Source organism: Gigantopelta aegis, chromosome 8, assembly GCF_016097555.1.
Source record: "Gigantopelta aegis isolate Gae_Host chromosome 8, Gae_host_genome, whole genome shotgun sequence".
Taxonomy (NCBI): domain Eukaryota; kingdom Metazoa; phylum Mollusca; class Gastropoda; order Neomphalida; family Peltospiridae; genus Gigantopelta; species Gigantopelta aegis.
Window position 1 is genome coordinate 59,523,186 of NC_054706.1, and position 12,182 is coordinate 59,535,367.

The 12,182-nt window shown below is 35.5% G+C and overlaps 1 protein-coding gene across 1 annotated transcript in view; it reads right to left on the bottom strand.

Moving 5' to 3' along the window:
• LOC121379305 (caskin-2-like) overlaps positions 1 to 12,182 on the bottom strand; it is a 211,270-nt gene that overhangs the window by 81,283 nt on the left and 117,805 nt on the right. The window contains exon 9 of the mRNA XM_041507859.1: positions 7,460 to 7,554. Coding sequence (XP_041363793.1) covers positions 7,460 to 7,554 — 95 coding nt within the window. The remainder of the gene's footprint in view (positions 1 to 7,459; positions 7,555 to 12,182) is intronic.

Genomic DNA, 12,182 nt, shown 5'->3' on the forward strand with positions numbered 1-12,182 from the left:
ATTAATGCATATATTTCAACGTAACCACACTGGTGTCAAAAAGTAAATAAATATACAGAACTTCACATACATTTTTTTCGCTTCCTATTTATTGCACAAGTTTATTGTGCGCAAGAATATTTACCATGAGACTGCGTAGCCACAAAATTGTCTGTACATACGTTGCATATAACTTTACATACGTCGCCATTCTCGTTTGTATTAACTGCAAAATCGTTGGAAAACCACAATTTTTTGAAAGTTTTTTCACTAACGATGTCCTTTTTGCGTTTTTTCGCATTAGGTCCTGACATTTTACAAATCTATAACTAAACGCCAGGCTAAGGTGATGTCACGTTTAATAAATACTCATAAACCACTTTAATTTCCAAACCGCCGTATTGTTTTCCGCACAATGCAAAATGATCAAAGAGAACGTGCGACTATGTTACTAAATGTTATTGACACTTCTAATGACAGTGCCGACTTTGTAATTGACCGACTTTGTAATTGACCACGATGTCGAGTTAAAGCGGATACATAGTTTTTTTTCTGACACCTGCAATGCTAGGCCCATTCTCTTATTATTTTATTCCAAAAATAGTTATATTAGCCAAAACACGTCAGTTTACATTTTCTGATGAGCGATTATAGTTTTTGCACAAACGATCCGTTGTTCATGTTGATATTGGTTTTGCATAACTGACAGACGAACAAAATCGTTCGTGCCAAATTTTATGCCCTGCATGTTATGTATGCCAGTTATGGAGTATTGACTGGAATGGTAAAAACTGAGGGTGACTAATCCTAGTATATGTACAACCCATCACAACTGTAATTCTATTACATGTGGGGTGATATTTAGCTCAGGTGGTTGAGTGTTTGTTTGAGGATCAAACCACCTTGGTGGATCTATTCAACTGATTGAGTTTTTTTGCATTCCAACCAGTGCACCACAACTATACAAAGGCCGTGGTATGTGCTTTCCTATCTGTGGGACAGTGCATATAAAAGATTACTTGCTGCATTAACAAAATGTAGCTGGTTTCCTCAGAATTACCAAATTTTGACATCCAAGCCAATGATTAAATAATCAATGTGTTCTAGTGGTTTCGTTAAACAAAACAAACTTTTAACCCTTTCCATGCTTACCTACATGTATGTCTACTTGTCTTTTTAATATTGTGTTAAGCACTCACCTGTCTTTAGAAGAAAGGAATGAAGAAGACATGTTTTATTTAACAATGTGCACCAACCCACAGACAGGACAGTATATACCACCTGTCTTGCGAGACCACCTTTTGTGTATATCGCATATGAGAGCTCCACATAGGCTTCACTGTACACATATCAGTTTACTAAACATGGACAATATTTTCACAACAGGTCATGGTCATAATAAAGTTTATTAGACCTACATGTAGATAACAGCATCCATATATAGCACCTGCCATAACATATCACCAATCAAAGCCTTGTTGCTGTTTATACTGCTGACAAGGTTTGTCAATGCAAATAAAACAATGACCTGGAAGCATCCTATTTCAACTTTGTAACAGTTCCAACTGTGTAAGAATTGGACTTAGAACTTCATGCCTACATGTATGTGATGCTATCACCATTTTCATTACTCCACCCATTACTCAATCTCAATGACTGATACATCAAAGGTCGAGTATGTGATATCATGCAGCCTGAAAAGAGCCAATAATTATTTTATGTTAATTTATTATAATTAGTTGTATTCCTGCCATGTGATTGGACAGTGTGTAGCTTGAGGTGTATGATTTCAAGGTTATTGTCCATTTAAACTAAACATGTATGTTTGATGCTTGAAGAATTAAAAAAATAAATTAAAACAAACATCTGGATGACCAGCTAATTGAAGAATTTTGTACCAAAAGAAGGTTTCTTCTGACATAACTGATATAAAGTCTTTCCATTTTTGCTTTAACTTGATTTTTGTGTTAATTATATCCAATTAAATTTCAAGCATGCTGTCCTGGGGATAAACTTCAGCTATGTATGAGTTGTCCATCTAGAACAAGGATTAATGGTTAGTTGCTATTGAGAGAGAAACTGGTGTAGTGATCTTACATCTCACCTTTGTGGTGTCGCCACTGGGATGTTTTGTTTTGTTTAACACACCACTGGAGCACATTGATTAATTAATCATCAGCTATTGGATGTCAAACATTTGGTAATTCTGACACATAGTCATCAGAGAAAACCCACTACATTTTTTTCTAATGCAACAAGGTATCTTTTATAGGCACTTTCCCACAGACAGGAAAGCACGTACCTTGGCCTTTGTCCAGTTGTGGTGCACTGGTTAGAACAAGAAAACCCCCAATCAGCTGAATGGATACACCAAGGTGGTTCAATCCTGCGATGCAAGCACCTCAAGCGAGCACTCAACCGACTGAGCTAAATCCTACCCCCCTTAAAGGGACTGTTCTGAGTTTGCAGTCGTTGTAAGATGTTTCCGATTAACAAATCCTTTTTGGCAACTAAAATGACATATTAAATACATTTTCTTGTTTAGAATACCAGTGTCTGTATATCCAATGTGTTTGCTATAGTGTGCTAATGTTTGCAGCAACCTTTGTTAATTTTACTTTGTAATATATATTTTTTCGTGCGTACAAAGCTACAACAAACATTAGGATAACAACAAACACCTTGATTATACAGATACTGATATTTTAATACAGGAAAATGTCTTTAACATGAAATTTTAGTAATCAAAACAAATCTGTTAGTTATAAACATATTACAATGGCAGTGAACTCAGAGGACAGTTTCTTTAATGCTAGTCTCAAACTACCAACTGCCAGTAGAAAGTTGGCCAATTTTCTGTTGTCACCACTTCTAAAACTGTCCAGTTGCTAGTCTGAGCACTCTTACAACTTGATTCTCATCATATATAACCCATTAGTCATTAATCTGAGGGCATCCATCATAAGTTGGGAGTTGGGAAAATTACAACACAACCGTGGAGTTGGCCAACTTTCTGCTGGCAGTTGGTAGCTTATGGGTTAATCATTACACCAATGAGACAAGTGCAATAATTGTTACATCATTGAAACATGTGATACCCCATGAACATGGATATAATGTGCTGGGTTACCATTAAACAAACATTCTATTCTTTTCTTTTCTAGTAGGTTGAACTGATCTACACTACTTGGTCTGCTATTTTAAGACTTCCAATGCATTATGGAGTTATATTTTCATCCGAGTGTTTACCAAGCCATGTTCTATTATTCCATATAGGTACCTTTCCTTACAGTATTGCTTTGTAGTATTCAAGTATATAAATTTTTCATGCATTACATTGAAATGATCTCTCTGTATACCTTTTGTAGATGGCTCTACGTAATAATCAAACCGCGCTTTAGATTCTCGTTAGTTGTATGTAATAATCAATCTGTTCTTTAGAAAGCCGATCAATGTAATGTTTGGCTTTAACCAAATTTGCATAATTTATTTAAGTGCGATCAAGTAGAAAAGGTTGACTATTTGCAGTGTGGATTTACATTTTCATGTATTGGTATATATGTGTGCAGGTGTCACATTCAATATGAGAAATAATTGTGTGGCAGTTCATACAATAATCATACAATCAGATTGAAATTCTTCAGCAACTTAAAGAAAAGTCCAATAGGGGAGAGAGAGAGAGAGAAAAAAAGTCCCAGTTCTTTACAGATAATTTTCAAAAATTCCACATGAATTAACAAGCAATCCCAAAATCAAATTATTTTAAATGTATACAGCTTGCAGAACTTACATGTAGATGAATATCTTGATTTCAGATATATACATCAGGCCTGTAGGAACCAGGTTCTTTTTTGGAAGGAAATGTTTTATTTAATGACGCACTCAGCACATTTTATTTACGGTTATATGGCATCGAACATATGGTTAAGGACCAGACAGATATTGAGGGAGGAAACCTGCTGTCGCCACTTCATGGGCTACTCTTTTCGATTAGCAGAAAGGGATCTTTTATATATGCCATCCCTCAGACAGGATAACACATACCACAGCCTTTGATATACCAGTCGTGGTGCACTGGCTGGAGCGAGAAATAGCCCAATGGGCCCACCGATGGGGATCGATCCCAGACCAACTGCGCATCAAGTGAACACTTTAGCACTGGGCTACATCCCACCCAGGTTCTTTTTTGTTGTCCTACTCTATATAAATGAAGATAAAAATCTGTCTTGCCCCCTTCCCCTCCACAGCTTGTACCCATTCGATTAGAGATTATGCCCCATCTCCTCCAGATATCATTCCTACAGGCAAATAATAATTTGAGGTTTGTGCCAGATTTGATTACCTTTTGGGAGATCACCCTTTTAAACATTTATTTATCCACCAGCCAAAAAATACATTTAACTCACATGATATGTATCAATAAAAAGATGCAACAGTCCCACCAGACCAACCAGGCATAAAACAATAATTATATTGTCCCCTATCACCTCCCATATGATTAATTCTGGGACAGTCATGAAATGTTTAACCCTTCAACAAAAAAGGAAATTAACATATTAAAAAAAAAAGTTTTTACAGCAGTGTCTCTGTCTATATCTCTCTGTCTGTTCTTTTTCTCTCTTTATATATATATATCTCTCTCTCTTATCTCTATGTCTCTCTGAGTCTCTCTCTCTCTCTCTCTGTCTGTCTGTCTCTCTCTCTCTCTCTCTCTCTGTCTGTCTGTCTGTCTCTCTCTCTCGCTCTCTCAAAATGACATTTCAGCACATTTTAAACTATTTGGGTTCTATCATGTTATTATGACACTAAATAGATGCAAAAGGAAACTCGCTGTTGCCACATAGGCTACTCATACCCTTCAACGGAACCTGATGGTTAAGTTCAAACAACCCTGTTTGAAAAACCTCAAACATTAACAACAAAAAATGTCCCATCCATCACAATTCAAGTCAGGGTGTACAGCCTGCAGACATTCACTGCAAGTCTAATGAGGAAAGAAAGACCATTTGTTACCAGGGGTCAGGGGTGAACATGTACACAGAAAAAATCCAGCCTTGCAACTGGGTGCTATATTTACATTTCATTTACCTTACAATTGTATTTAAATATGTGACAATTACAACCAGTGGGTGGAGAGCTAAATGGCTTGGACTGTATATTCACAAAGGGGGGAATGCTGTCTGTATAGCTGGGGAGAATGTCACTCTAACAAGTTTACTGTTAAAATTGTTTCTAAATATTTTAACAGTGCTCATTTGTCTTTGTAATCAATTGCATAATGCAGTGTTATTGGATTGTTGTTTTAATTTAAACAAAAATTGTTTAAAAATAATAATAATTTCTCAGTTGACGTGATAAACCCCCAACAAAACATTTGCGAACATAATTAAATATCTCTAATAAAACAATAATCAGTAAAAATGAGTTCAGTGATATAGTCAAAAAGGGGCTGTTTACGAATTGGTCACTTTGTATGGGTGAGTAAGTGTAGGAGGCAATTTAAAAGAAAATATTTAAATCAAGTATGCCACTCTCACCAGGCATAAATGACTGATTACGTCAACTCCCCATAATATATATAATCAATTGAGGAACATTCCTAACCTAACACTACACTCTGGGCAGTTAAAAAACCCAGGAGAGATTTATGTGGGCAAAAAGCTATTGTGTAGAAGTGTACTCGTTACCACACTTGGTAAACACATGACGAATGCGCTAATAAATACTTGTTACCGCAGTCAACGTTACACCTTGGAGGTGGCCTGCAGCACATGCAATCTGTTATTTGCACTTAGAAACTATTTAAAGGTAAACTACATGGCCAGTGTCACAGCATGAGATCATTTCCACAATGGTAATTTTGTAGCTTAAAATAACCTATTTCTGTTCGCTTTTATAATCACTGGCATATTATGTTAATGAGAATTCATGCAAAAATATTCTGTTAAGTTTAATTCACTAATAATTAGGACATCGATGACGACACATACATGTAGAAACATGTACCTACATCTAAAGCAAACAAAATGTACAAGAAAATTCAGATCTTCCAAATATTTTTAAAAGGTTAGCCGTTGACTGACTGCATGTGTGTTGACAGGTAATTTGAGGTGGCATGCAGCAGATAGTATAAAATGTTGATTGCTGTGGACAACAAAAAGGTTGCACAGTGTACTGATAAATACACCACCAGACAATGTAAAAGGTTGAATGTCAGAAAAATGGAGTTTACTACACGTAAAATCCAATTACTACAAGTGCATCATTGTAAGTGACCAATTTTCATATAAATTTTATAAGTGTTTCCAAAATTCACAAAGATTTTAATAATTAACAATTTACAGAATTGCTATATAAAAATTTAAAAACTAAAAAAAAAAAAATTCCTTTCCTTTTTTAGAAATCACTTCTTGTAAGGTTTATGAATGATCCCAATTGTTTCAATTTCCCTTACATTGGCAGAAACCCTACATTGCTGATTCACCAAGATCTTGTACAATTGTAGACTTGTAATAGGATACATTAGTCATGTTGGTTCACAGTAATACAATATTTATTACATACACCCTTACATCAATATTGTCCATTTAGGTATCAGCTACCGGCCTCAGTGGCATCGTGGTTAGGCCATCTGTCTACAGGCTGGTAGGTACTGGGTTCGGATCCCAGTCGAGGCATGGGATTTTTAATCCAGATACCGACTCCAAACCCTGAGTGAGTGCTCCGCAAGGCTCAGTGGGTAGGTGTAAACCACTTGCACCGACCAGTGATCCATAACTGGTTCAACAAAGCCCATGGTTTGTGCTATCCTGCCTGTGGGAAGCACAAATAAAAGATCCCTTGCTGCTAATCGGAAAGAGTAACCCACGTAGTGGCAACAGCGGGTTTCCTTTCAAAATCTGTGTGGTCCGTAACCATATGTACGACACCATATAACCGTAAATAAAATGTGTTGAGTGCGTCGTTAAATAAAACATTTCTTTCTTTCTTTATTTATTTAGGTACCATGTTCTCTTTTCCCAATATAATCATTACCAGCATGTTATATAAAGCTTCTAACACCTGAGTAATGTTTAAAAGCATTCGTTCTAGCAATTTTTCCAACTCACATTTTTAAAACTATATCTTTAAAAAAAGTAAAATTCCACAATATCCACCCCACCCCATCCCATCCTCAACCAAACCTACACACAAAAACCTCAATTAATTATTTATTTTTTTAAATCTGTCACCAGGGTTTCTGCCAGAGGGTAAAACAGATATGGCGGCATACCCAAATCTTTGGTAGATTGTTTTTTTTAAAGTTAACCTTTTGACCAAAATTAATTATTTTTATCATTGCTGTATGCTTTTCTTAAACCTAACCCTAAACTTAACCCATTTTCTGCCCCCCCCCCCCCCCCCCCCCCTTTGTTGACTGTGGTGGCATTCAATTCCATAGCGCAATACCCAAAACTTCTTTCTAAAATGAAGCACTCACTGTGATGATGTCTCCTTCCTTGAAGGCCAGACTCTGTGGGTCATATATACTGAAGTAATCCTTCACAGCTCGAGCCTGGCACGCAGAACTGGCTTCTAAAAGAAAAAAAAAAAAAAAAAAAAATTAAAAAATAATAAAAATTAAAGATATTTTCACATAAATGAGAAACGAAATTTCCCTTGGGCTTTATAAAATTCAGCCTGTCTTTCCAGTTCACCTTCACGTTCAGTGGTTCAACATTTGCCTTGATTAAGAAGACATCATCACTTTAGTCCACTCAGTAGATATGAGTTACGAAACCATTTGAGTATTCAGATTTAAGGCACAAGCCAGAGTCCAAAGGATGTTTCACAAGGCTGTGACTACTCCCATGAATCACTACCAGGATTACCAGGGAGGAAATGTTTTATTTAACGACACACTCAACACAATTTGTTTACGGTTATATGGTGTCTGACATATGGTTAAGGACCACACAGATATTGAGGGAGGAAACCCGCTGTCGCCACTTCATGGGCTACTTTTTTCGATTAGCAGCAAGGGATCTTTTATATGCAGTATCCCATAGACAGGATAGGACATACCACGACCTTTGATGTACCAGTCGTGGTGCATTGGCTGGAGCGAGAAATAGCCCAATAGGCCCACTGACAGGGATCATTCCCAAACCGACAGCACATCAATTACCACTCCCATGGTTAATAAACTTATTATTATGTCGATTACAGAGTTCCATGATATCTAGGCATATTTCAGAAGTTATATTAGAGTCCATTCAATCTGTAAAGGCCACACAAGTAACCAACAAAACATTGAATTTACAAACAAGTGGTCTTCACAATGTAGTAAAATACACGCATTTATGTAGAAATAATAAAAAGGATCTATTTAAAATATCTAATAAAGACAGATGGTCTGTTTTATGGGGGTACAGAAATGTGACCCTCCCCCCAACCCTACAATGATGATGATGATGACATATAACAGTTAATTTATTAGGTTTGAGAAGGATGAGCTGTACGTTTAAAAAAAAAAAATTCTTTATTAAATTACCATATGGAAACATTTAAAACTATAAAAGTAAATGGAGCCAAAAAAAAAAACAGAAAGAAAGAAAAGAAAAAGAGCGAAACAATTCTATTCTTGTGGGGGTTTTTTATGCCTGGTTTATTGGCCTCTTAAACAAGATGTGAAATTAAGTGTATAAAGTGATAAGCACAAGTTGGCAATTTGTACCTAATGCATATCATTACATGTTGCTAATTCTATCTTGAAGTGGCCGTGCATTAGCAATGAGGAAAAAAATCGAATTCTTGTTGTTAAACTCATTACTTTTAGTTGCCAAGAACCTCGCTCCATTAATTTTGACAGCTGCAAGATTTGTGTTTTCAGTAACATGGGTAATTTGTAAGGAACTGACAGCCATAAGCAAACTCAGGAGGCATGGAATTTGGTATTTGTTCTACTTTTAACTTGTATGCATTTAGTGCACTTAACTTTGGGTTAAAAAAAAAAACAGAAAAAAAGGAAGAGTGAAAAAAAGAAGAAGCGAGAAGTTCTAATTTTATCACCCCTGTAGTCTACTAATGGATTTTCTATTTTAGTTTCCTGTCATACTACACACATTCCTGTAGGTGTTTGTGTCTATGTATGGTGATGTATTGCTACTCATCAGCCCTTTTTTTTTATTCCCCAGGAAATAATTACACTCTGAGTGTTGTTAAAACGCAAACATCATACCAGTAATGAGATGGACTGAAGAATAATATTGTTTTTGACTCACTTATCAGCTGATTCATTGATGACATATTTCAGAGAGGAAATTAAAAAAAGATTTTATTATAAAGAAAAGAAAAACAGACATTGCTCTACCAGAACTTACTTTCTTGAAATTTCTGAATCGGCTAGCTAAATCAATTGCTAACAAGTAGTAATTTCTTATTCACAAAACATCACTATTTTTCAAACCATGGAGGCCAGTTTTGGTGGCACAGTGGGTAAGGCGTCAACCTAAAGATTAGTACATGTACATGCAGGTACTGGATCTGCATTCCAGTACTGGTGCCCACTCAAAAGTTAATAGCTCGCTGGCAATCAGAAGGTATGAAACCACTAAGCCAAATTATCTCTTAGTGACCACTAACAACATTCCATTAACCCTTGTCTGGACAGACATGCCTGATAGCCGAGGTACATACATACATGCGTGTCCAAGACAACATGTTTGACCCTTAATTGGTCATAGGCAGGAAAATCTAGTTAAAATTATTTTAACTTTGCTCAACAATTTTCACCAGTCCAGTGAGCAAAAGACGAATCTAGCTCACAATTTAATAAAAAAAAACTTATTAAAGAAGCCACATAGTCCCCAGCATCATAATATTTGATAATCAGTTCCCAGCATCATAAATATTTGATAATCAGTTCCCAGCATCATAAATATTTGATAATCAGTCCCCAGCATCATAAATATTTGATAATCAGTTCCCCAGCATCATAAATATTTGATAATCAGTCCCCAGCATCATAAATATTTGATAATCAGTCCCCAGCATCATAAATATTTGATAATCAGTTCCCAGCATCATAAATATTTGATAATCAGTCCCCAGCATCATAAATATTTGATAATCAGTCCCCAGCATCATAAATATTTGATAATCAGTCCCCAGCATCATAAATATTTGATAATCAGTTCCCAGCATCATAAATATTTGATAATCAGTTCCCAGCATCATAAATATTTGATAATCAGTCCCCAGCATCATAAATATTTGATAATCAGTTCCCAGCATCATAAATATTTGATAATCAGTTCCCAGCATCATAAATATTTGATAATCAGTCCCCCAGCATCATAAATATTTGATAATCAGTTCCCAGCATCATAAATATTTGATAATCAGTCCCCAGCATCATAAATATTTGATAATCAGTCCCCAGCATCATAAATATTTGATAATCAGTTCCCAGCATCATAAATATTTGATAATCAGTCCCCAGCATCATAAATATTTGATAATCAAATGGTTGAGACAAAGGATTCCATCATTTCAAAATTAAATTAATAATTTCTTTTAGTTGTTAAACTGGTTTACTTGTTGTCAATCATTCTACAAATGGTATATATACTAAAATTTCTAAAACAATTAATTTCAGTCACTAACATGAAAACAATGCTACAGCATCTAATATATGCATCTACTACAATGTCACACCACCATTTAACAACAGGATCTCAGTTTTCCAACAATCTCCAGTATCTAGCATCACAACCTCATGTTTTTTTCCCTCTGATCAGCAACCCATAAACAATAATAAGCTACGGCTAAAAATTTACAATAGGTCTAAAGTAATCTTGGTAACCAAAATGTATCGTAAATTACTGAATTGTAAAGAAGATTGTACTGTTTAAGTTACAAATATAGAGTCCTGTGAAGAACACGCAATGCTAGCTTAGATGTAATCATTATTTGACAAAATATGTAGTGCTAATCTTTTCAGGATTGTTGTTAACAATTCATGCATATATGTGACCATGACACAAATATATATTTACTGATTCTTCATTTGACAAACCTAGGATGTGTTATTAGAGCTAGCAAAGGTTTTTCTCACTTACCTACATATTATGTAAACAACTTTTATCTTAGCACAGACTACAATCTTAGGCTAGATTTCATGTTGACAGTTCAAGAACGATTCATGTTTCAAATTTGGTTTGACAGAGGATCAACTGAACTTTTCATTTAAAGTTAACGGTTCAGTTTTGATCTGGGAGCTAATTCACTAAACTCTTGCAATTTGTGATTGTGAAATGCAATGCAAAAAGACTAAGGACAAAGTGATATTTTCTTAAAAGAGCTTTGTGAATTAGGCCCTTGCACTCAACATCTGTTTCAACTGAATAATACTTTTAGGCAAATATCTATAGCATTTAAATCTCCCATCTCTGCTCATTTTAAGCACAATCTCTAGCATGCCAGAGCTTTTATCTACAAAGTGCATGATTGAAAATTAACTGGATATATAAAGCTTGTTAAGGGGCCGTCCATAATTTTCAACATTTTCACGAGTGTACAAACCGTATGTGGGGAGGGGAGGGGGTTAAGGGGCCAGCGCACACTTTTTGGGAAAATTAAAAATGTCGATCAACATTTTTCATTTGGGGATGTACACTTTTGGGGGGATGGGGGGGGGGGTGTGTGGTCAAAAGAGTATGGTTTGTACGCTTGTGAAAATGTTGAAAATTATGGACGGTCCCTAATGTTTCACTTCCTATTTGCCTATGTCTCATTATCAGAAGTTAAGTTATGTCTGTATCATATATTAACTCCATTATTTCTTAATGTTATTTTCAATGATAAATACCTTTTCATAAAATCAATGTGATAATCCAAAAATGGCTTTTAAGTCCCATTAAACTTTCTTGATTTTAATTAGTTCTATAAGGATTTCCCAACTAATTTCTCTATTAACATGTTAATGTACATGGAAACCTCAAGTAGCTAAATGGAAATGCTCCAGAACAATTTCCTAGCTATCCTTTGTAACCCTCACATATTTGTAGTGAGCAATGCAACAATTAAACCAAATGTGACAGATACAAGTGTTGGAATTAATATAACATGTATTTATAGAAGACCTTTTTGCTGGCTTCAATCCATTCAATGTGGTTCCTTTCAAAGTTGCATTTGATGACCTGCCAAATATGTGGGGTGTC